This window comes from Schistocerca gregaria, chromosome 4 (assembly GCF_023897955.1).
Source record: "Schistocerca gregaria isolate iqSchGreg1 chromosome 4, iqSchGreg1.2, whole genome shotgun sequence".
Taxonomy (NCBI): domain Eukaryota; kingdom Metazoa; phylum Arthropoda; class Insecta; order Orthoptera; family Acrididae; genus Schistocerca; species Schistocerca gregaria.
Window position 1 is genome coordinate 350,932,056 of NC_064923.1, and position 26,575 is coordinate 350,958,630.

The following is a 26,575-nucleotide window of genomic DNA, read 5'->3' on the forward strand; positions in this document are numbered from 1 at the left end:
ACATACTTGGCGACAGTACACCGAAATGTCTTTTGTTGTATTTGAGAGTGCACCAGTAATATATTGCCATTAAATTGACACCAAAGTCAGCTGTAGCTAAGTACAGCTGTAACAAGTATCAGTCTCAAAAGTTCTACAGCACAACTAAATATAACTGAATTTTTTGAGCCTCAAACATGCAAAGCTAAAAATGAGGTTAAAGTAAATTTATTGCACAAACAAATAAAGGCTTAAAACATAAAATTAATGCTCTTCTGATTTGTTTAGATGCATTGCACTCTAGAAGTTGTACAGATAACATTGTCTGACCACTGATAAAGCAGTACTGGTTATGAAAGTACTTCACTTAGCATCCAGCTAAAGCAGGTCAGATACGAGGAAAGGCGGAGATGCTACTTACATTATGAAGGGGTACGAATATAAAACATTCCTATTACTAAATTTTGCAGTGATCACAAAACTCAAACTTATGCTACAGAAGCAGATATTTATCAAAAGATAACAGTAATAATCACAATATGCAGTGCTCCATCTTGTTATTTTGAACTGTTAATGAAACAACTTGAGGCATTATTAAACTTTTTATGTCATAAACAGAATGAGATAATACTAATTGGAGCTTTAAATTTTATGGAGCACACCTATTCTGTAGTTTTAGTTGAGTCCCTTGCCATTTCACTTGATCTCAGACCCACCACACAGTCACAACAAGAGGTTGATGAGAACCACCAGCACTGCTCCCAGTGTGTCACATCATGATGCTCAATTTCTGACAGTATTGACAACAACTCAACAACTAGCATGGCACATAACTTAAATAATGGAAGTGGAAATAGCAGATTAGATTAATAACTGAAAAAAGGAATTGAGCAATTCAAGAATATTTCAACGTACTGATCAGAAAGATGTACACAAAACACTTTGTGTTAGCGAAAAAAATACAATTCTTTCTATAAAATCATGAGACAGCATTGCTGGCTATCACTTACCTTCATGAGGCAAAATATTAAGTACTTCATACTGCCAGTATGTTACCAGGCACATAAAAATGTACATGGCAAGAAAGAGAGAGAGAGAGAGAGAGAGAGAGAGAGAGAGAGAGAGAAGGGAGGGGGGAGGGGAGAGGGGGTTGGGGGGAGTTAAAGAGGGCAGGTCAATCAGACCCCAAGATGAGAGACACCCATCTGATGTGAGGACAAGGGGACACAAAGCTCTTTCTCTTTGCCTATTACATTCTTTCTTAGGAGCACTAAACATTTGGCTTCCTGAAAGCAAATAATTACCACTAAGTATCACAGTTCTGATTTTTTGAAGGGAATTTTCCTTTTGATATAATGTATTCTGTAACACCATTCATAACTGTTGTTCTAAAAATTAACCCATATATGCAAATTATGTATTCCCAAACACTTGGTTAAAAATGAATTTTAAATATCATGCAACACTTTACTTAACATAAACACTGATTGTAAGTTCAAATCACATTAAAAATTGAATTGTAAAATTTTAACAGTCACCAAATCATCAAAATGTATATACTTTTGACCAAAAATAAAATCGTATAGGAAAGATAAGAAGTCTTTGGACTACAATAAAAAATGTGACAGAAAAAATGAATCTGGGAAATGGTGAAAATTCTTTTAATGTAAATAATGAACTCATGAAAGATAACTATAAAACTGCAGAAACTTAACTTTGTTCTGACATTAGCACACAATTTAGGTTTCAACAATTCATCACTGGTTTGTTTACAGCATTCAAGAAAAGTGCTCCAAACTGCATTTGACAAAAATCAACTACACCCAACATCTGGCTGATCTACCTTGCATGCCTGCTGACAAGCAGCCGGCAGTCAACAGTTACAAGTGGGCAAGGGTGGAGAAACAGATGACATGTGAGCAGTTGGGCAGCTGGGTTGGAGCCTTTGCAACAGTTCTGCATTGGCCAAACACATACAGACAGGAGTGGCCATGTGGTTTGCATGTGTGCAGAATGTGTCTAATAAGGTCGCCTGGTGGGTAGCATGTACTAGCTGCACCTGCCCCTGAAGGAACTGAAGAGAGCCCAGAAATTCTTGCATTCTCATGCAGTACCATTGGAACAACGTACCCTACATGTTCAAAGAAGTTTTCAGCATCTTCAAAAATAAATGTTTATGTGGTTACAATGAAGTCAGTAGTAAAGTTCAGTAGTTCAACTGAGCCTCGTAGTATATTAAGTGACCTGTGTAATGATTTTTTGCCTATTTCCTCAAACTGACTTACACAAGCTGCTTTCCCGCACTCATTTTGATGGCCTTGGCTTTTTCTGGTGGTGATGACCCTGGATGCTTCCACTGGAGACACTGTCATTTTGATTCTGCGTCGAAGTGATGACACCACAACTCACATCCACCCACCACTCATCCCAGGAACGCATTCCCTTCCTGAGCATAGTGCTGCAGATGAGCAAGACATTGGGCCATTCGACATGCTTCCTGGTGTGGTCGAAGACTGTGGGGCATCCATTGGGCACACACTTTGCGCCTGTGCAGTTGTTCCTTCATGATGGTGTAAACACTACAGACACTCAATCCGACCACAGCGGCATCCACCAACTGGACGCTGTCATCGGTAATGCAGTGTGGTGCTCCAGATCATGCATCATCAGCTAACAACACCCGTTCTTCCCTGAAACGCTTGTGCCACACCTTGTGACCCTTGCAAGGGGCATGCAGTGTTCACTGTACACTTGTGATATTCATCGATAAATTTCTATTCCTCCAACTCCTTCCATTGTCAGAAAACGAACAACACCTCTTCTTTTGACACCTCCATGTCACTGTTTACAATGTGACTGGCAGCGTTGGGCGATTGATGCCTGCTGCTGCTAGCTCTGTATAGTCATGTGACATGCACGCGTGCCCTCCTAGTGACAGGCTGTGAAATTTCACACTCTGGTCAGAACCACACCTCGTTACACACACCACGATATTACACTCCTGTCATCGGTTCGCTCATTCCAGACTCCGGCTTGTTTCTTTTTGAACGTCCCTTACAGGTGATATATTAGAATTAATAAGCCAGAAATTACTATAATGAGAATATTTTGCAACTTGACTAACACTTTTTATTGTTTAATACGCGCACGCGCGCGCGCGTGCACACACACACACACACACACACACACACACACACACACACACACACACACACACTTCTGGCAAGCCGGAGTCTGGAATGAGCGAACCGATGACAGGAGTGTAATATCGTGGTGTGTGTAACGAGGTGTGGCTCTGACCAGAGTGTGGAATTTCACAGCCAATGGAGGAAGAATGCCTAGGCAGTCAGTAAACAAAGGAGTGATTGAAGAAACAGTTAACGACACTCGAAAATAAGTATGTGAAAGTGTATAACCTAAATAAATGGTAAAGGAGGTACTATACAGAGAGCTATGAGGAAATTTGGAAGAAAGGTTGGAATATATTTTAAAGAAGTACAAGTAATGGGTGCACTTGTAAATGGATATGTTTGTTTGTGCACCAATGAAATGCACGATAGTGCAATGTAATCATATATAAACACTTGTGGTCAGCTAACTGTCAAGTTCGGCAGCAAGAATCACCAGTGAAGAATGTGTCAGAAATAGCACTGGAATTAAATGTACAGAAAGGGACCGTCACCATGAGAGCATGGTGGGCCGTTACTACATTGGTGTTTGAACTGAGCAACAGAGGGTGGACAGTGTGTGTTTTGAAGGTAGGTACTACAAAGGAGAAAAAAAATGGACATATTAAAGAATAAAGAATGAACAAATGAGGTGTAGTTAAGTAAATAAGACAGTAACAAAGGTGAAAGGAAATTGAATCAAAGAGATCTGAATTGGCATTGCCACACTGCTGTCATGGACTGTGGTGGCACTGTGATGCTTTAGCTAGGTGAAAATATACTATGATGTCGGTTAATGCTACAATGGCAAGTAGAAACATGTAATAAAATCATGAAACCAGACACACTATACAAACTAGGTACTGTTGCTGCTGCTGGCTACAGCTCGTTCCAAAGGTTACTGCCCCTGTGCTGCTATACTTTTGTTATTGTTGTTGTTATCACTGGCAGTCGGACGACTTGTTTCATGCAACTCTCCATGTCACTCTATTGTGTGCATGCCTATTCACCTCTGCAGTACTACTGCAACTTACCTAAAGTGGAGAATCCTTGGTCTCCAATAACAAAATATGCCCCAAATGATGTCACATTTATTTATTGTCAGTGTAACTACTGTTTAAGATCAGCTACTGCAACTGAGAACAACAACTCGAACTGAAGTTTTTGCTGACATGAATCTACTAAAAAGTGTGACAACATAATGGGAGTTGTGGTGTTTATGCCACATTGTGGGCCATGATTTATTGTATCATATATAATTGCTTACACTGCTGTACTGATGTGAGCCAATAGGAATGAGAAGTTGCTCACTCCACAAGTTGCAGATGATGATGTCATATGGACAGGCAGGGAGTGTGGAACAGCTATGAGCATATGACACATCGTTCTGGAGTTCCAACAGATAATGGGGAATACTGTGTCAGATTTGGCACCAAACTGAATAACTTCCAGTATTCATACTTACTGTTTAAATGAGCAATAAACTTTTCTGACAAAGCTGAACACTTTACCCACACTGCTTTTTTCCCCCTAAGGGAAGTCTTTCCGCTCCTGGGATTGGAATGACTCCTTGACTCCTTACCCTCTCCCTTAAAACCCACTTCCTTTCATCTTTCCCTCTCCTTCCTGTGGAAGCAACCATTGGTTGCGAAAGCTAATAATTCTGTGTGTGTGTTTGTGGATTTGTTCATTGAGCCTGTCTGCCGGCGCTTTCCCGCTTGGTAAGTCTTGGAATCTTTGTTTTTAATATAACTACAATTTCAATTATCCAAAATTGTCCTGCAATAATTAGTAAGACATTCAATTTAATGTTATGTGTGATCGTCAGACTTACCCAACCAATCACAAAAGTGTGCCCTGTGCACACAGGTGGGAAAGAATTAGGACAGCTCATCCAGTACAGTATTGCCATCAAGAGTGTGAATATAGGAGGGTAATCCAAAAACTAAGGTCTCCTATTTTTTATAAGTACATAGACCTGTTTATTTCTACAATGGTTTACATCAGTTTACAGCTTGAACATTTAGCTATTTTTCGACATAATCACCATTTCTGTCGATGCATTTTTGTAGATGGTGTGGCAGTTTTTGTATGCCCAAATATAGCAGCTCACTGCCATGCAGTTCAGAAAGTTATGAACCTCTTCTTTCACCTTGTCATTGGTGCTGAATCGCTTTCCGGCCAAATATACTTTTATCCTAGGGAACAGATGATAGTCAATTGGCACTAAGTCAGGACTATAGGGTGGGGGGTGGGTGATTATGTTCCACTGGAACTGTTGCAGGAGAGCAACAGTTTGCCAAGCGATGTGTTGGCGAGCATTGTCATGGCCCATTTGAATTTTTTCAGAGTCTCACAGCACCTGTCAGCATTAATTGTGGTCCCAATGATTCAGATCCGACAATGAGGCGAAAGAGAGGTTCATAACTTTCTGAACAGCATGGCGGCAAGTTGGTATGACATGGGCATACAAAAACTGCCATAGCGTCTAAAAAAATGCATCGACAGAAATGGTCACTGTATCGAAAAACAGCTAAATGTTCAAGCTGTAAACTGATGTAAACCATTGTAGAAATAAACAGGTCTATATACTAATAAAAAAATCGGAGACCTTACTTTTGGGATTACCCTCATATATGCTAACATTTATGCTGAATAATGGAACATTTAGCACTGAAGAAATATGGGAACACCGACACTATGTATTGTTTTGTGAATGTTATAGTACTTGACAGTTTATAATCAGTCTCTGTGACTGTTACTGTGATTAGTTAAGTTATTTCAGAGTGGCTCTCAGGAAATTCATTTTCCTAATTTTGATTTAAATTAATACATGAGGTGGCATCCCATGTATTGAGACTTTATTATGGCACTGTATATTATTCCCAAAACGACACCAAAATTCCTTAGATTGCATGTTATAAAATATAGCTGAGGGAGAAGAACTTCAATAGGACAGCAAGACAACTTTAGGACAAGCAACGGTAAGCACGTCTCCTCCCGTTTTTTTTTTTTTTTTTGTTTTTTTTTTGCATTAAAAATGTTACAACAGAAGAATGGAAGAAGGAGAATATATTAAGAAGAATGCAGAAAATGAACAGACAGGCAGTGAAAATGCTAATGGTAATGGTTTGCTGATGTTTCTACATCAACATTCTCAGCAGAATAACTCTCGTTGCCCTTAGTGACGATGCACGGGTCAGAACAAGAACAGAAAACATTACTAAGATTCAGATGTGTATCGTAGAGTACGTCTCACGGAAGACCATTAACCAAATGTTCCTGATTTAAGGCCATTCCTGTATGGAAAGTTTTATAAGTTTTCTTTCTCTCAATCAAGGCATGAATTTTGATTCCATGACTTTACACGATGAAAGCTAGGACTACTAAGTTCAGCAATAATATAGTTGAATGTCCTCTCACCACCTGCCATAACCGAGAAATATGAGATTCTGCATCCAATTTATCATCCATTCTATATAAATCTTACAGCAAATCAAAAATATTAGTTCATCATCATCTTGCTCTCGAAGGATTAGCATGTTGTCTATCCTGAAATCACAAACAAAATCATTCCCATTTTTTTTTCAGGTCTTCCAACGTCTCTTTTCCCATTCAGCCTGTATTTCAGGATCTTCTGAGGAATTCTGTGACCTGGTCTTCTCATGAGGTGTTGTCTCCAGTCTGCACGATATTTCTGAATTTTTTCCATTCACGCTGAAAATATTTAATTCGGTTATAATATCTTAATTTCCAATCATATTTATTCTTGTGCAATACTTCATCTTTCTTAGGAACCTCATCTCTGCTGTTTGAATTTATTTATTTTGGTAACCCAGCTTTCGCTTCTGTAGGATAACACAGGGACCACCGTTACTTTACAGAACTTCACGATGGTTTCTTTTTGTACTTTATGGTATAATGTTCTGCCAATGGTACCACAGACAGCTTGGAACCTGTGTATTTTATTTTCAATATCAGAGTCAAAATAAAAACTTGAAGCAAAGCATAAATATGAAATTTGAGACACTTGTTCTGGAACTGAACTGTCCAAAATAATTTTTGATCTGACTTCATGTTTTCCTAGGAATGCCATTATTTTTGCATTGTTGCTAGAAATTTCATTTAGCTGTGTACTGGTCTTTGGAGGTCATCACCATTCTTTTGAACAATAACGATGACATCAGCGAACCAAAATACATTCAGGTATTCATCATTCATTATCTTAGTTAATTAGTTTGGATCTTCCTTGGATCATTTTGCACAATAAACCACAATGACGTGGAATGAGTCATTATAGATTCACGTAGCAAATTAATTTGTAAATATGGTTACATTCTGAACACTTATAAGTCTTTCTTTCTTTTTTCAGAGCCACCACATTTTACACATTACAGTAATTGAAATTCTTCTATGAAATAGGAGTTGTCAAGGAGAAACTTTGCGAGTGAGACAGTTCGCAGAAAACTAGTCAATGAAACATTTAAAATCTTTGTTTGCCTTTTCTTCTACTAAAAACTACTCCACAGTGCAATGCTGAATTATAGAGATTCCTGAGGTAAAGGAAGCCTTCAAAATATATCAAGCACACTATAAGGACTTACTCTCACAGACCAGGAGCAACTATGTTGCAAATAAGCTTCAAAACTCACAAACATAACTGCTGGCATCTGGGCAGTCATAAACAGTTTTAGAACCTGCAATGACAAATCCTGTATGGACTTTACTATTAACCACAAGGGTATGCTTATAAAAGACCAACTGGAAATTGCAAATATTTTTAATGAATATTTTTCTTCTGTAGGGGAAGCCATAAACGGCAAACATAAAAACCCGCACTATAGTTTTAAAGGTAATACATGTGACCATAGTATATATCTAGCCCCACAAACTGTGCAGAAATAATGGGCATAATTTGCTCTCTAAAACCCTCTAATTCAGCTGGGCATGATGGCCTAAATACTAATATTGTAAAAGCCTGTAGCCAAAATGTTTCTGTACCTCTGCCTGCAGCAGTCAACAATATAATAGAATCAGGCACCTTTCCAGACAGACTCAAAATAGCACAGGTAACACCCATTTTTAAGAAAGGTGACAACAACAAAATAGAAAACTACAGACCAGTCTCAATCCTTCCTGTCTTTTCCAAAATAGTTGAGAAAGTTACATACAACAAGATTATAAACTTTCTTAACAAACAAAACCTCATGTTCGAAAATCAAAATGGATTCCTCAAAGGTAAATCAACTAGCACTGCAGCTGCTCAACTAATTGAAGAAGTGATAGGGGGTATCGAAAGCAAGGAACATGTGGCAGGTGTATACCTAGACCTGGAAAAAGCCTTTGATTGTGTGAATGTTGACATCCTATTAGACAAGCTATGGAAAATGGGCATTAGAGGCGTTGCTTATGACCTAATAAAGTGTTATATGAGCAATAGAAAACAATTTGTTCTACTTAAAACGGAAAGTGGTGTCTACAAATCTGAGATCACTTGCATAAAATATGGTGAGCCCCAGGGCTCGGTGTTGGGCCCCCTTCTGTTCTTGATCTATGTAAATGATATTAAATACTGTACTATAAATTCCAAAATTGTTCTGTATGCCGATGACACGTCCATTGTATGTAAAAAGGAATCATGTAATGAACTAGAGGCTCAGTGCAATAATGTGACAAAAGAAATTGTTCAGTTTTTTAATGAAAGCCATTTAAATGTAAGAACCAGTAAAACATGTTTGATGGAGTTTAACAAAAGTAGTTTGAATACTGAAATTAAATTATACATGGGCAACGAATTGGTAAAGAAAGAGTCTAGTGTAAAATTCCTTGGCATACCAATCCAAAGCAATCTGAAATGGGACACACATATTGACTCCCTAGCAACTAAGTTGTCAAAAAATATATTTGCAATCAGTACTATTAACAAGTTCTGTAGAGACACCGTAGTCCTAAAGACTTTTCTCCTCTCACTTGAACTATGGTATTGAAATTTGGGGGGCCAACAACCAAAGCTAATCTAGATAAGCTACTCATTCTTCAAAAAAAGGGTGTGAGAATAATCTGTGGAGCAAAATATAGGGAATCTTGTCGCAACTTGTTTCCAAAAACAGAGGTGTTAACTGTTATAAACACATACATTCTAAAAGCCATATTGCTTGTGAAAAGACTGCACCCAAACACTTATTCAGATTTCCACCAGTACAATACTAGAAATAAAGAAAGATTTTACATTGGCAGCCACAGAACAGTGCTTTACGAAAGGGGGCCTCAGTACGCAGGTATAAAAGTAGCTAATGCACTGCCTAGTGCAGTCATGGCTCTTCCTACAATTAAACTGAAACATCAACTTAAGAAATTTTTAGTAAAACACCCTTTCTACTCATTAGAAGAGTACCATATTTATATGAAGAACAACAAATGCTTTGTGAAATTATGTGAATAGAAATAAGTAAACATCTTATTGTAATTTTGTTGTAAATTAATGACGTATTCAGAAGAATGTGTCTTGCGTATTGTACAAATAACTTTAATCATTACCGTTTCTTTGTACATGTGCAGTGTACCATTCGATGTTGAATAAAGCTATTATTATTATTACATTATTATTATTATTATTAGTTAATAACTGAACAATGGTAACTCTAGGGAGGAATATCAACAGTGTTGGAAAAGACAGATTGCTACTCACAATAAAGAAAACACTTCAATGTCTGCAACTTGATGTGTCTTCTTTATGGGATAGACATTTACCACAATAAAAACAAATAAGAGTATTGGTATGTATATGTTCTTAGAGGTTATGTTTCTGACTGCAACATAGTTTATTCATTTGCCTTATCCACTTCATAATACGATTAATCAATGAAAGTTATGAGTACAGATTAATGTAGTATGTGAAAATAGGGCAAAATAATGTAGTGAATTGCTGTGGGTCATTTCAAACCTGGTGATAATGAGGGTCAAAGGCATGTAAGTGACATCCTTGAAGGCAGAGGGGTGTAGATTATGGGTAAAAACATTACTGTGGACGACATGCTGAATTTAATTTTCAATGATGGTGTACACACATACAACTTCATTAATAACCACTATATATGGGTGGTCACTGTAGACAATGTAACAAATGAACAAAGAATTTTAAATCTGATACAAATATTGAAGCTCTTTTCCCTCAGAATCATGAATGTCACTTGCATTCCATTGCTTCTATACAACTCAGTTTCAAAGCAAAAGAAAACACGGCTCAATCTTTGTCTGTATTCCATCAAAATAAGTCTTCCTGCTATAACAAACAGTATAAAAACAAACAGAAAGGGCCATTCCATTTGATTCATTTACACATACAGTACTTAAGAAATAAATTGCACTTGCTGAAAGCTTTCACAGTACACAAGGTTTGGCAATAAGTGACCCTAAAACAAAATGAGATAAGTTATTTTAAATCAGATGACTATTCTCCAGTAAGCAGTAACTGTAGACAGCATCAGAAAGGGGGTTAGTTATATCTTTATGACAACAAAAAAAGCTTATTTCCTGACCAATACTGCAGAGTAAGTTCACTTGATTTAGCTAGCACTGTGACACAATATGAGTGCTCCATGAACACCACAATGAAACATAGTGATAGGTGTCTATTGGCCACTGAATGGAGAGTTGGATCTTTCTTCAACATCCTCATTAAGATAATTGGCCAAGTTGGACACTGTGTGTGTGTGTGTGTGTGTGTGTGTGTGTGTGTGTGTGTGTGTGTGTGTGTGTGTGTTGGGAAGTTGGACACAATGACCAAACAATACTTAAACATTGACACAAATTCTTATAATAAATTACTACATATATTTAATTCATATAATCTTGCAAATTTAATAACTTCAGATAGCCAAACCAATAGATTCAACTTCCAGTAGGATAGAATTAGCGAACATGAAGATGACAGACTTAAGTTTAGTAACCAAGAATTCCACTTATTTAATCATTATTGCCAACAAATTAATTACTTAAATGTGGATCCTCCAGAAACTGCTAAATTAATTCAGCAGAAATGAAGCCTAAGCACTGCAAACATTAATCACCAGAGACCTGAACTTCGGCGAATACCTTTTGTATGTTTCTGTCATTTCATAATATAGATTCCTTATCACCAAAATAAATGCTTTTTGTTGTTTTTCTGATTAGCATTTATACCTTTATTAAGTGTCACCTGAAAATGAGGTAACAGTAGGAAACTGTTATAATTATCGCTAGTGTTTACTTGGCTTCTATCGGATCACTTATCCTTCAAAAGAAACAATGAGTGCCAAAAATAAAACATGGTTTCACTATTGTTCAAAATTTCTCTCACTTTCAGTTTTCATTGTCATGTTGCGCAAAGTAGTTAGTAACATGTCGAAATTCAGTTTTTCTTTAGACAGTGAATTACACAGTTAATTTAATATTTTTGGATCTGATGAATTTTCTACTGTCAGTAAACCACATCCAAGCAAAATACGTGAGCGTTCACTGAACTATGAAAAGAAATAATTCATTTCTCAGCATACCAGAACTATATACAATGATATACAATGATGAAGTTTTCTTTGCTTCCGATAGCAATTGCAACACTGACTCAAAAAATCGTGACTTCCATTCAACTAATGTGAAGCTTTTATTGACACTGGAATCTATTTGTGGAAACTACGGAATCCTACATTGAGACAATTTTTAGAGAATATATGAACAAATTTGTGCCCAGTGAATCAGTTTGCAAAAATGTTACTTAAGTGAATGTTACGATAAAGTAATTGAGAAATCATTAAAGATGAGGTAAAAAATAAAAAGTAATCGATTTCAATTGAATGAGTCAAGTGATCCTATTGGTCATTTGATTGCCAATGTCATTGTTGGGCCATTTGATCCTTCAGAAGGAAAATCCTGCTTACAACAGTGTGTCAGGAAAAAGCCAATAATTCAATTATTACACAATTATTTATTTATTCATTGCAGTTAACATGGCCTGAAGAAATTTAATATGAAAATATATTACCTTCCATCTCAGATATTGTACCATGCATAAGAAAGGCTGGGCTAACTTTAAGACTGCTATTACCAAGCAAACTTTATTCCCAGGCGCTGACAAACTGATTTCCACTTTTCATAAGATTTTTGTGAAAGCCGAGACACGGATTCTGATGTTTAAAGACTTTGCTTCAGATATTTCTCTGCCTCCTCAACATATCTTAATGGGATGGGGGACATGGATTTCAATGACAGTTTACTATGTTCCAGTTTCCTGAGCATAGCTAAGATGGTCATCAATCTGGATGATGAAGCATCTTCAGGATGATGTAGCATCTTCAATCAAAGCAATAAACGAACTTCTTGAAGCTTTGGAAGTAAGAAACAACTTAACTTTCATTCCAGGCAAGACTGGTTTCTTATTGAACAGCAGAGATGTGCCAGCTTCAAGAAATAGGGCAGCAAAAATTGTGGATGATTTAGTACAAAGATTGGAGAGTGTTCCAGGGAAACGAGGTTCATCAGTTAAGAGGAAAGAGAAAAAGAGGTTTTTCGAAAAATTCTGCTTTTGGCAAACCTTGAAACACTTCAAGAATTCTACAACATAACAATTCTGTTGCAGTAGAAATGGACCCAACATTGCTCCAATTAACTCTGTAATTGATGGACTGAACTGAGGACTTTTTGGTAGAGAGGACACAGCATGTTATCTCGGATGGAGGGTTATTGTCAGATGTACAAGTAACTTAGGGTGTGCCCCAGGGAAATGTGTTGGGACCCTTGGTGTTCATATTGTATATTAATGACCTTGCAGACAATATTAATAGTAAAATAAGGATTTTTGTAAATGATGCAGTTACCTACAATGAAGCACTATCTGAAAGAAGCTGCATAAATATTCAGTCAGGTCTTGATAAGATTTCAAATTGGTGCAGAGAGTGACAACTTGCTCTAAAGGTTCAGAAATGTAAAAATTTTGCACTTCACAAAACGTAAAACTGTAGTATCCTCCGACTATAATATCACTGAGTCATTGTTGGAGTCTGCCAACTCATACAAATATGCGAGTGTAAGGAATGATCACAAAGGTTCAGTTATAGGTAAAGCAGATAGACTTCGGTTTACTGGCAGCATACTGGGGAGGTGCAATCAGTCTACAAGGGTAATTGTTTCCAAAATCACCAGTGGGACTGGTTCTAGAATATTGCTCAAGTGTGTGGGGCTGGCAGGTATTGAACGTATACAGAGAGGGGCAGCACGAATGGTCACAGATTTGTTTAATCTGTGGGAGAGTGTCACAGAGGTATGGAAGGAACTGAACTGGAAGACTCTTGAAGACAGACATTAACTATCCTGAGAAAGCCTATTTATAAAGTTTCAGGAACTGCTTTAAATGATTACTGTAGAAATGTGCTGCAACTCCCTACATATTGCCCACATACGGATCATGAAGGATAAGAATAGAATAATTACTACATGCACAGATGTACTCAATCATTCTTCCTGTACTCCATTTGTGAATGGAACAGGAAGAAACCCTAATAACTGGTACAATGAGATGTACCCTTTGCCGTGCACCTCACAGTGGTTTGCAGAGTGCAGATGTAGATGTGGGTATATGGTCTGGGCTATAGGGATACCTGTCGTGATGCTCTTATACAAAAGAAATACCTAATTGTATTTATATAAGAAACAAACATAGGTATTACAGACAAAAACCGAAATCAAAAGTAACACAGCATAGTCCATAAATGAGTGCCTCAATATAGTACAACTAATTGCCAGAATCCATAAGGGCACATACTGGGCTCACATTTAAAACAAAGGTAAAATCAGTCCTTTTAAATAAATGTCTGCATTCATTAAAAGAATATATGCTAAATATATGATGTATTTAACTTTCTAGGTAAATATAATATGTATTAAAACTCTGTACACAAGTGTGATATGTGTTAAACCTTTAAATACAATACGATGTTTACAAAAGACATAATTTGATGACTACATGCAAAAAGAAATGTAAATAGAGAAAATACTGTTATTTCATCATACATTTTACAAAATGCTTTCCAAGATTAAAAAAAAATAGTGGAGCAATTAACTGAGGAGATCTGTAAAATGAACAATACCTTGCAATGAACTTATCTAATAAGTCAAACTGCCACTAGCACAATACAAGATTTTATTGTAACAAGAAAAATGAAAGGAAACCAAACAATACAAGATTAAGTCTGAAATTTCTACAGAACTAGAGCCCTTTAATTTGTGTTCTCGGGAGAATGTTGGAACATGTATTTCACAAATATGGGATGAGAGGGACACTTAACACTTCTCAAGAGATGTGGAGAAAAACATATAGGAAGAGGCAACTATATCAAGGAAAAAACAAATGGTTCATGACAGAAGGAAAAAAAGCATTGTGACAAAATATACCTGTATTTTACACAAAAAAGATCCATCATGAGGAAATTTCTAAATCTTACCCGGATTTCCTTGCATGAGCTGAAGCGTATGCATTGTAGTCTTAAGAGGTGTCTCCATTTGGAAAAGGACAATCTTAGCATTTATAATCATTTCCTTGGCGTTATTTACGTCTTGTTCATCAAGATATGTATTAGCTCCAGGTACAATCACTATCTGGTTTTCTCCTGCAGAACAAAGGCACATGAATATTCCATTTACAATTGATATGGATTTCAAATTGTTTAAGAGATACAATTACGTATGTTGCAATAAAAAAGTAACTACTAAGATATGGGCATCACATTCTCTTGAGTTAGGGTTTTTTCTGTCAAATAGACACCTGCACCAACATACAGAACCAATTCATGTTCTAACAGAATAAATATGTGGAGTTATCTTCCTAAGATACTTGTGGAACACACAACTGCACCAATAAACAGAAATTCCCCAGACAACTAGGTTCTGGAGTTTTGTCCAAAGTACTTAATGAGAAACAGGTGGGAGAATAACTATTTATTAGTCACATGCATTGGCTATATGTCAGAACTAAAGAACTCACATTCACTACTGCTTAATTTGTAACACAATAATTAATTTATCGTTAACTTTGAAACCAAGTTTACCTTGGCTTCATAGTTACAAGAACGAGAGAGAGAGAGAGAGAGAGAGAGAGAGAGAGAGAGAAACCACTGAATTAAGGAATAAAAAATTAATTTATGAATACTAACAAAACTTAAATGAAATAAAGAAATTTGAGATGGGTAGTGAAAAGCCTCTTGTTGAACATTTTAGATTTTGAGCAATTTAAATTTCTATGTTCTATTAGCAAAAAAAGAGCGGATTTCTATCTCTAAATTTGAGTTATGACACGTTGGATAATAGTAATGAAAAGTAGGTGTTTTTGAGATAATGCAATTTAAAGTTTCACTTTAATATCACCGTTTCACTTTATTATCATTGTTTAATTTAATATATTTAAAGATAAATTATGCATCAGTTAAGCTTAAAATGTTCTTTGTAAAATGGTACAGACTTTTTTAAGTTGATAGTGCACATTACATTGTTAACACCTGCAGTAGACACCAGAAAGCATCGTGAGAGGCGCACATCGGCACGGCGCATCACGGACAATAGTTGCGGCAAGCAGAGTCCCGTCCCACCAGAGGGCATGTGAGAATTCAACCGTGACCTCTGCCGGCGGAACAACAACTCAGGCAGCACGGGCCGTGCCCAGTCATTTCACATTGGACATGTCTAGCAGACAGTTCCCGGTCTACGCTATGTGAAGTGCGCCAGAAAACGTGAACCGTGTTACTACACAATTGGCGACAATTAGGGTCGTTCTTTCGCGTATTGCGTCGTCGTTCCGGTTTCGCAGCTTATCCACGGCATGGAGCACTTAGTGCGGGTTTTGGTTGAGCAGCAGATGGAGCTCATGGCAACCATGAAACAAGTGCTTCTGGTGTTGCTCTCCACACAGTCTGCTCCAGTGCCGTTCCCTCCTCCCTTTCCTCCGTATCACGAGACGGCGGAGGATTGGGACACATATGAACATTGCCTTCGGCAGCATTTCCAGGCGTTTCATGTTGCCAATGCGGAGGTATGTCATGCTCTTTTCTTGTCTTGGATATCTCCCTTGCTGTATCAAGTCTTGCGGCAGATAGCGCAGTTGGAGGAACCCTCGTCCTTGTCTTTTGACTCATTGTGTTCATTGCTGTCTTCATATTATCACAGGCGCATGCATGTTGTGGCAGCTAGGGTTGAGTTCTATCAATGCAAGAAACAGCCCCATCAGTCTTACTGGGCATGGGCCGCTACCCTGCACGGTCTTAGTCGCAAGTGTCATTTTGTCACGGAGCAGTCGCGAGAGTCGTATGGTTATGGTGCGCGACGTCATTGTTCATTCGGCCCCTGATAGGGAGGTCCAGCAACGGGCCCTGCAGTTGGAGGACCCTTCCCTTCAGGAAGTCCTGTCCATTGCTCAATCGTATGAACTCTCTCACGCCGCAGGTCAACAGTTGGAAGCGTGATGTGACATCCTTGTGGTTCAGGGTGGCGCGGCCGCGTCCACTGTGTCCGGCATGGACGCTGTGCGTGCGGTGCAATCCGGCCGTTACGGCTGCTCACGTATGGCGCGTAAAGAGAGTTCTGGCCGCCGGCCCCTGTTACTGTCCTGTGCGTCGTGCTATATACAATCTGATCGCTCAGAGTGCCCCCAGTGTTGGGCCATTTGTCGCAGATGTAATAAAAAAAGGACACATTGCTAAAGTTTGCCACTCAGCCTCAAAAGAATCGAAAGAAGCAGGTACATGGATGTTGACATTCAGGAAGTTTTATCGGCGCAGGCTCCCGACGCATCAGCACACAAACTCTTTATCGAGGTGTTGGTTCGGTCACACCCATTACAACTGCAAGTAGATATGGGTGCGGCAGTTTCCTTGTTGAATGCACAACGGGTCGCCCCCGTTGGCGCCAGTTTACCGGTGTCTGTGAGGTTATGGTAAACAGTTCATTCCCCTACTGGGTCAATTCACTACCGATGTTACTTACAAATCAGTCACTCAGCCTCTTACTTTTATTGTTGTCAGTGATGCGAGCTCCGCTAACCTTTTTGGCTTGGATGCCTTTCAAACTTTCAGTTTTTCTATCGTGGACACCATACAGTTGGTCTCCGAAGACGTTCCCTATCAATCACTGGAATCTTTAATCTTTGACTTTATGGACATCTTTTAGGAGGGCCTGGGGCATGTTCCAGACTTTGAAGCGCACTTAACATTGAAGGCGTCGGCTCGCATGCGTTTTCTATGAGCGAGGCAGATCCCCTTGGCTCTCTGCCCTCAGGTAAAAGATGAGCTAGACAGGCTGACAGCCCTCGGGGTTTTTCTTCCCATTTCTTCTCGTAAGTGGGCTTCACCCCTCGTTATGGTCAGGAAACCCTCTGGAAAATTATGTCTTTGTGGCCAATATTTTACGAAAATCGATTTTTCGGAGGCTTATCATCAGATACCACTTGATGAGGACTCCAAACGGCTGGCGGTCGTCAACACCCCTTTTGGCCTTTACCAATACCAGCGGTTAGCCTTCGGAATATCCAGTGCCCTGGCGATATTCCAGCATTCTCTTGAGCACGTCACATCGACAATCCCTCATTGTATTAATTACTGGATGACATAATTGTCACTAGCCGCAGCACGAAGGAACATTTGCACCCTCTTTCTCAAATTCAGGTCTGTGGGCTTGCGTTGCAATCTACGTAAGGCAAACTTCTTCCAACTGTCCATTGAGTATGCGGGCTACACCATCTCTCGGCATAGCGTCCAGCCGCTGGGAAGTTAGGTCCAAGGTATCGTCGACCTTCCGCGGCCTGCTTCGCTGAAGGAGTTACAAGCTTTTTCAGTCAAGATTGCCTATTACCACCAGTTCACTCCCAGGGCTTCCACCACAGCCCGCCCTCTGTACTGCCTTCTGCGCAAGGGTGTTCCTTTTGATTGGTCACCTGTATGGGAGCGAGCGTTCACCTCGTTGAAGGGCCTCCTCACGTCCTCGCCTTGTTTGGCTACTTTTGACCCCAATAAGATGTTGGTCCTGGCTACAGATGCTTCGCAGTATGGGGTGGGGCAGTCCTGGTCCATCACAACGCGGATGGCTCCGAGCAGCCACTGGCGTTTGCGTCTAAAACTCTTAGTCCTGTGCAAGCCCATTATTCCCAGGTGGAAAAAGAGGCTTTGGCCATTGTCTACGCTGTTACCCAGTTTTACCCTTTCATGTATGGCACTGAGTTTCTGTTAATCACTGACCATAAGCCATTAATATCGTTATTTGGCCCCGCCTCTCAGATTCCAGATAGGGCGGCCCACAGACTACAGCACTGGGCCTTGTTCCTCTCTAAGTACCATTATGACATTAATTTTCGCCCTACCGGACAGCATGCCAATGCCAACGCTCTTTCCCGTGTTCCTGTGGGCCCAGATCCTAAGTTCGATTGGGAGGAGATTATGTGTTTTCATTTGGATGTGGTGTCCCGATCACTAGTTCTAGAGTCGCCAGGGAAACGGCAGCTGACCCAGTTCTCCGGGAAGTAGTTCACCTCGTTCATCAGGGGTGGTCATCCCGACCTCCAGGCTGGGCCTCGGACCCTCTTCGTAATTATTTTGTTCTATGAGACCGCCTCTCCGTCTTGGACGGAGTTCTCCTTCTGGCTACCGATGATACAGCTCCTCGTGTGGTTGTTCCTGCAAGTTTGCGAAGGGAAGTCCTCATGTTATTATATGAGGGGCACTGAGATCTTTCCCGTACTAAAACCTTGGCTCGCAGACATGTGTACTGGCCCGGTATTGTCAGAGAAACTGAGCACTTGGTGGCCGCCTGTTCCCAGTGTGCGAGCCAACAGGCATCTCCCAGGTCAGCGTTCTCTTCATGGCCGCCTGCAACCCAGGCATGGGAATGCGTTCACATCGATTTTGCAGGCCCGTTTCTCAATGGCTTTTGGCTTATTGTCATTGATGCTTATTCCCGATTCCCATATGTGGTTCGCTGCTCCTCAACCATTTCAGAAGTTGCAATCCAGGCACTAGCAAAAGTCTTTTCAGTGGAAAGTCTGCCAGTCACCCTGGTCTCGGACAATGGAACTCAGTTTATTACGCAGACCTTTCAGGATTTTTGTAGGCACTTCGGCATTCGGCACGCGTGCTTTCCCCCCTTTCATCCACAATCGAACGGGGAAGCTGAGCGCATGGTGCGCACATTTAAGACACAGATGAAAAAGTATGTACATGAATTTCCTGTGGAGGAGGCGTTGACGTTTTTCCTGACGGCATACCAGACCACATCGATGGGAGAGCACAGCCCCGCAGAGCTCCTCCACGAGCTCCAACCTAGGACTCTGCTGCACCTCCTCCGGCCTGTTCCTTGCCAGTCTTCACAAAACGAATACCCGGTTTTCCATCAGGTAGGAGGTACGTCATCACCAAAATCAGCTATGTCCATGTTTGGGCACCCACCTTCCGATCCCTCAGGCACCGGTTTCCCCATTGCTGGCACCCGTATTGTTTTCTCAGGGGCCACTACCGCTCCTCCCCCCTGTGACTCCACCACACTGCGATGGTTCTCAGCCTTGGCGGCGTCCAGTAGCTCCAGCACCGGCATCCCCATCATTAAAGATGCCCCGGTAAGAGCCGGCCCCCCTCGCAGACCCGGTTTCTCGGGAGGCTGGTTCACCTGTGGTCGTCCCTTCCCCATCGTCCCCGCCACTGGGTCTTGCCCCTCCCGAAGTGGACCAGGATCCAGAGTTCGACGGCTTGTCTACCGTTCTGTCCTGGGCTTCGGCAGTGGGATGACGGGGGCCTCTTCGTGTGGGTCACTTCCAACCGTACCAGAGGTTCCAGCTCGAGGGTTGGCAGATCCCCTCGACTCCAGCCTTACGATGGTTGTGGAGGTCATCGCTCCTGCACGACGCAGTGGATCACAGTGGCTTCACCCCCCGAAGGAGGAGCAGTGTAGTAGCCACCACAAATATCATGGGAGGTGCACATCTGCATGGCACGTCACAGACAGTAGTTGCCACAAGTACAGTCCCGTCCACCAGAGGGCACGCGAGAATTCGACCACGACCTCTGCCGTCGGAACAACAACAACAACAACAACTCAGGCAGCATGGGCTGTGCCCAGTCAGTTCACATCGGGCATGTATAGCAGACAGTTCCCGGTCTATGCTATGTGAAGTGTGACGGAAAACGTGAACCGTGTTACTACAACACCCTTGTTACAGCGTACAAAAATTTAAAGCCAAATAAATTGGCCCCAAATTGATAACAATTTGTGTACCCTGCACAGCAACTCTTATGGCACAATACTGGTATTTTTATTGTATATTATGGCAACTTTGAGACTAAATTTGGATTCTGAACCAATTAATGGGCCCAAAACTACCTCAAATTTTGAATACACAAAAACTTTCAAAATTAGATTACTGAGATCAATGATTTTATAGTTGCCAAAAGATCTGATTTTCTACTTTTAAATTACTTGTGTCCAAAGGGGTTCAAATTTGTTCACAACCAGCAATTTTGCCTCTTCTTCTGGAATATCTGGCTGATCAGGTTCTTCCTCAGGATCACCATTGTCACTGACTTGAGGTTCTGCTTCAGAGCCTCATTCTGTTTCAGGACACGGATTGTCTTTTTATTCCTCTTTGCAATATGTCTTGATGTTTTTTTAAAAGATAATCTTGGCATTGTGTTGTCATCCCTGCTGGCATTACTGCACAGAAAACTGTAATGGGTCCATTTCCTTTGGGAAAGATGTGGTGCAGAAATTCATTTCCATCAATTTCCATTTTGCAACGAACACTGTCTTTGCAGTGAATGATGAACTCAAAGTGGATATATTTAGTTATGTGAAGTACTTTGTTAGCTACTCTTTAAGATATTTATCCAGTCACATGTATACACAGCAAATTCTCTTTTTTCATTTCTAGCAGTAACAGCAGAGTTAACACATGTTGTAGCTGTAGGTTTTTGTTTCTACAGTAACGTCAGCTGGTAGCTGGCATTTTATGGTGCCAACTGCAAATAGGTAACATTTGTAGGCATTTACAGCTCTAAGGAAAAAGGGACCACTTGTCTCATTTGGTATGATTGTACTCAAAAAATGTTCTTTCTTATACAGAGCTCATCTGAGCTCCTTGAAATGCCTGTAAAATTCTGGAGATACTATTTTGTGAAGCATTATATACACAGCTGTGATATTTAGAGAAGGGCCTCTTGTTGGGCCAATGTTATTTCAAATGAAATGACAACTTCAGATACTTTGTTGGTCTCCTACAGATATGATTTTATGCAAACCATCTGAAGTGGTGTGCGAAAATTTATACCTTGGTCAGGATTTGAACCCAGGTCTCCTGCTTACTAGGCAGGTGGGTTAGCCACTAAGCCACCTTGGCACAGTGGTGTGTAAGGGGGAATTTACAGTAGACTGGGAAGGCAGTGAGAATTTGGATTGAAGGGGGAGGTGTGCCAGGGTAATCCATGCAGTTGAGTGAACCACTGTGGTGACATGGTTTAGTGGCTAACAGACCTGTCTAGTACGAGACCCGAGTTTGATCCTCGATCTTGGTACAAATTTTCTCTCACTGCTTCAGTCTGTATATTATTATTTCCACACACTGACAAGAGGTCCATTTTCAGAGGACTGACATTGATTACTTTAATGGTGTTATTGACTTCTTTTGGATTCAAATCAATATATATAAAAATCAAATTTTTTGTACTGAAAATTTTACTTCTCCAACATGAGGCTCCTTTCAATTTCGGTCTTGCAAATAAATATAGTAAATATCTAAATCTGCACATACCCACAATGTCACTGATAATTACGTGCAGAATATGGACAAGTGTGTATGACACTTCGCTGACTGCCTGTCTAATGTTCTATGCAAAGCTTAACAACATTATCAGAACTGAATGGACACACGGCAGTTGTACCAGATGTTACATATCATGGCAATTGTCAAATTATTTGCCTACACACTGATATATGTATGTGTAAAAAATAACTCATGATCATTAAAAAGTGAAGTCATGTGGCATGAATAGCAGGGAGGCTCTGAAGGCCATGTTCGGTTGTCTAACTGGAAAGATTTTTCCTATCCTCTGTGCCTGCAGAAACCTTTCCTTCAGAAATTATGAAAACTGAATGTGTAACCATATCTGCTGAGAGTAGACAACTGTAATGGTGTGTGCGCCTATTTTGTGTTGGAGGTGAAACCTGCTGCTGGCACATAACCTACTCCTCTCGAAGAGCACCAAGGGCTCCACCATGCTTAACGTCCCCATCTGACAGATGGATCACCGTCAACAGTGCTGTATGCCCTCACTTCATGAGACACTGCAGAGAGGTTTGGGATTTAATCCAGGACTTTGGCAGAGAGAGTGGTGATCAGGGACATTATACCTCCACCACTCCTATTGCCTCTGCCGTAATGGCAAAGGGAAAATTGTCAACAGCACGCAGCATACTTGGGAAGTCACCCTTTCAAATACTGAACAGCCCAAATAGTGATTAACTTTACTGATCTGACAGAAACCAGTGTATCCAATTCGGCATGGCGGTTAACTACTGGATCATTCATTCTGGGCAGGCAATCCTATTTTCTCTTGAATGAGAGAGCTCCAACGAGAAGAAAGCATTGGACTGAACAGAGGCAATATGGAAGTTCCTGAATCTGCCAATCCACTTTAACCTGTGATGTCATCTAGATGGCGGACATCTATTTCCAGCACACACAATAAGGAGACCAGAATGTCACACCTGCGAACAAAGATATAAAGATGCGAAGTATTTCACTCTGACGAAAAACAAAACTAATGGAGTAACTGAAGGAAGTAAGAGGTTTAGGTCAGGGCAAGTTAAACATACAATATTAAGGATAACATTACCATTCCAAACCAAACACAAACGAAATATAACAACCATGAAATCCTTGAGAACAAACAAACAAACACACACACACACACACACACACACACACACACACACACACACACACACACACACACACACACACAATCATTACTAAAAACATCGAAAACTGCCACATCCACTCATCTCTGGTTTGAGAAGCAGCAACTTCATTCCTGCACACTGCTAACACCACTTCACACATTCCACCAAGAGGCCATATAATTGTAGAAATTCAAGTGTATACACCTTACTGTCATCCACAGCAGCAACCAACAAATGATTAGTAAATTTTGTTTAACATCCATTAAAATAAACAAACAAATAAAATAACTTTCAAACTATTAACAACATGGCAATCTAACAATTTCAGAACCAAAAACAAATCTGCAGCCAATAACTAATAGCATCGAAATAACACACTATGAAAGCAACAAAAACAAACTCCCACAACATTGAGTGACACTCAGCACTAAGTCCAATGCTGAGTAATATCACTCAAAAACAATTTAGAAACATAAGCACCCCATAATGTGCCACTGCTTACTCCAACATGCACTCTTCAAACACAATCCATTTCAAACTTGCTGCATCTCACTAATGTTGCACATCACACTACAATTATGTTGTGTGTCCAAGCCGACGGGTGGAGTCAGGCCCTTCCACTGACCTGAACAACACACTAAACTAGCAAATTACGAAGCAGAATTGCTGGCCAGTATTTATCTTCAAAAGAGAAATTTGTAGTACTACTGATGCACACACAGAAAAGTAAAACTGAATACTATGTAGATTTTGGAACATACAGCTTCTTTGCCAGGTAGGATGGAGGGATGGGTTAGGGAAGACCAAAAAGGAAGAGCAGGTCAGTAAGACCACCAGAGGAGAAAGACCCACTTCATAGTGAGGACGAGAGTGCACAAAGACAAATGGACAAAACTGCTCGACACTGAACTAAAAAACAAAAAAAATATTTTAAACTTTTATCAACACAAGCATTTCTATGAGCATGCTTTTCAGTTAGCAGCAGATTCTTCTCAAAACAATAATCATTGTTGTGTCCAGGGCTGAGCAGTTATGATTCAATATACAGTCATGATACTGACCACTATCAGCCACTGTTATCTGGGCCATTCCACTGGAGACACCTTTCGTAACTGTGACATGCTTTGTATTAATCCCACCATTCTGTAGCTCCTCGAGGTACTCCTTTGCGAACACATCATCACCCAACTGTAAAAGTGAACATATAAACAAAATATCATCTGTTTTAAATGACTGCTTTCATAGAACTGCATTTTTCTCCTTAAATCATCACTACACTGGTAATGCTACAAAAAGCTTAAATTACTCTGCCACTTCTTTTTTCTTTACTTTTTTCTGCCAAGGGTGTAATGGGACACTATAAGGACACCTTTGAGATTCCATAAACAGTATCAGAAACATATAGATGCTCAATAAGTTGTAATGCAGGAGGGCAGTGGAACATAACATTAATGGCATATACTTTTAATACAGTTTTGTTCAATCAAGTAATGATAATTTTTAAACAGAATTCTGTGTCTTCTCTAAAAACTGCCTAGAACAGATCATTTGGAAACACATTCCCGATGAAAATATATTAGATCCGCTGGTAAAAAATAGATCTGATCTCTTTGACGGTACTGCACAATGGTGGAGAATATAGCACAGATCTACAGATAGAGAGATGCTGAAAGGAACACATTTGGCTGAAAAGAGGACAATGCACGAAGCCTTCAATGATTACAGTAGCAGAATATTATCAAAAGATTTCTCACAAAACCAGAAGAAATTCTGGTCATATGTAAATACTGTTATTGACACCCAAGTTAAGAGTCCAGACACTTATGGATGAGTCACAAACTGAAAATGAAGGTAGCAAAAGGAGAAATGCTGGATTCCATTTTCAAATGTTTATTTCCAATGAAAAACCCACAAGTAATATCCCAGTTTAATACTTGTACTACTGCACAGATAAATGAAACATATTAGTTTCAGCAGGGCTGAAAAACAGTCAAAATTGTTAGAACAAAACTCCAGGGTCCAATGGAATCCCTATCAAACTCTTTATGAAAAAAGCAGTTGAGCCAATCCCTCTTTTAACTACAATATACCACTAACCCCCCCCCCCCCCCAAGAAAAGCCCAATGGTTGGAAGAAAAGTACAACTTACACCTGACTACTAGAAGACCAATCCACAGAACTACCATCCAATATCCATGAAATCCGTTAGTTGTAAAATCTTATAACACATTTTGAACCCAAACATAATGAAATGTCTTGAATGGAATGACCACCTCCATAACAACCAGCAGGGATTCTGAAAACATCAATCATGTGAAATGCAACTCACACTTTTCTCAAATTATATGCAGAATTTTTTGTCTTTCAAAAAGCTTTTTACTCAGCAGCACATAAGTGCTAATTATCAAAAGTCTGATGTGTGGGATATAATAAGAAATTTGTGAGTCAATTGATTATTTCCTTGTAGGGAGGATGCAGCACGTTATCTTGAAAGAAGAGTCAGCAACAGATTGTAGCAGCAACTTCAGGTGTTCCCCAGGGAAATGAGTTGGGACCCATGCAGCTCAGCTTGTATAATAATGATCTTGCAGACAATATTAGAGCCAATTATAGACTTTTTGCACTTCACAAAATGAAAAAAAGTAGTATTGAATGCCTAATATATCAATAAGTCACAGTTGGAATCAGCCAATTCATACAAATACCTGGGTATATAACATGAAAAAACGAAGTTATTAATCTAGCCACAGACAGTGAAATGTTTGGTATAATAAATCCTAATACAGCGAATGATAGAAAATCTAATTTTCCCAGTCACAATCATAGAAAAGGATGCTTAATTCCATTTATGTGTGATGTAGACAAAAACTTTTGAATGTGTGAAATGATGCTCACAATGAAAACAATCACCCCAAGTGACCAATTGGATGTGAAGTGCATATTAATTGAGATATATTAGGACGAGGCATTGTGGATAACAAAACAATGGATGTTGTCTTCTATTTAGACAGTAACAGAAGAGGCTTAGCTGAAACACTACACTATCAGGGAGGACTGATGGAAGAAATTTTAAAAGTCTGTCATTATAGAAATCTACCATTGCAAAAGCAGTGCATAGTAATATTCTGTGGTGCAAATGACGTACATAAAAAGTGCTTTTGAAGCTACTCAAAAACTGAAGAGACTGTTGTTGTTGTGATCTTCAGTCCACATACTGGTTTTATGCAGCTCTCCATGCTACTCTAACCTGTGCAAGCTTCTTCATCTCCCAGTACCCACTGCATGCAACCTACATTCTTCTGAATCTGTTTAGTGTATTCATCTCTTCGTCTCCCTCTGTGGTTTTTACCCTCCACACTGCCCTCAAATACTAAATTGGTGACCCCTTGATGTCTCAGAACATGTCCTACCAATCGATCCCTTCTTCTAGTCAAGTTGTGCCATAAATTTCTCTTCTACCCAATTCTATACAA

The 26,575-nt window shown here is 39.8% G+C and overlaps 1 protein-coding gene across 2 annotated transcripts in view; it reads right to left on the reverse strand.

Moving 5' to 3' along the window:
• Positions 1–26,575, reverse strand: part of LOC126267019 (ribokinase-like) — a 63,780-nt gene that overhangs the window by 26,376 nt on the left and 10,829 nt on the right. For both annotated transcript variants that reach the window (XM_049971791.1, XM_049971792.1), the window contains exons 3-4: positions 24,164–24,290; positions 14,621–14,785 (exon numbers count right to left, since the gene is read on the reverse strand). In XM_049971791.1, coding sequence (XP_049827748.1) covers positions 14,621–14,785; positions 24,164–24,290 — 292 coding nt within the window. The remainder of the gene's footprint in view (positions 1–14,620; positions 14,786–24,163; positions 24,291–26,575) is intronic.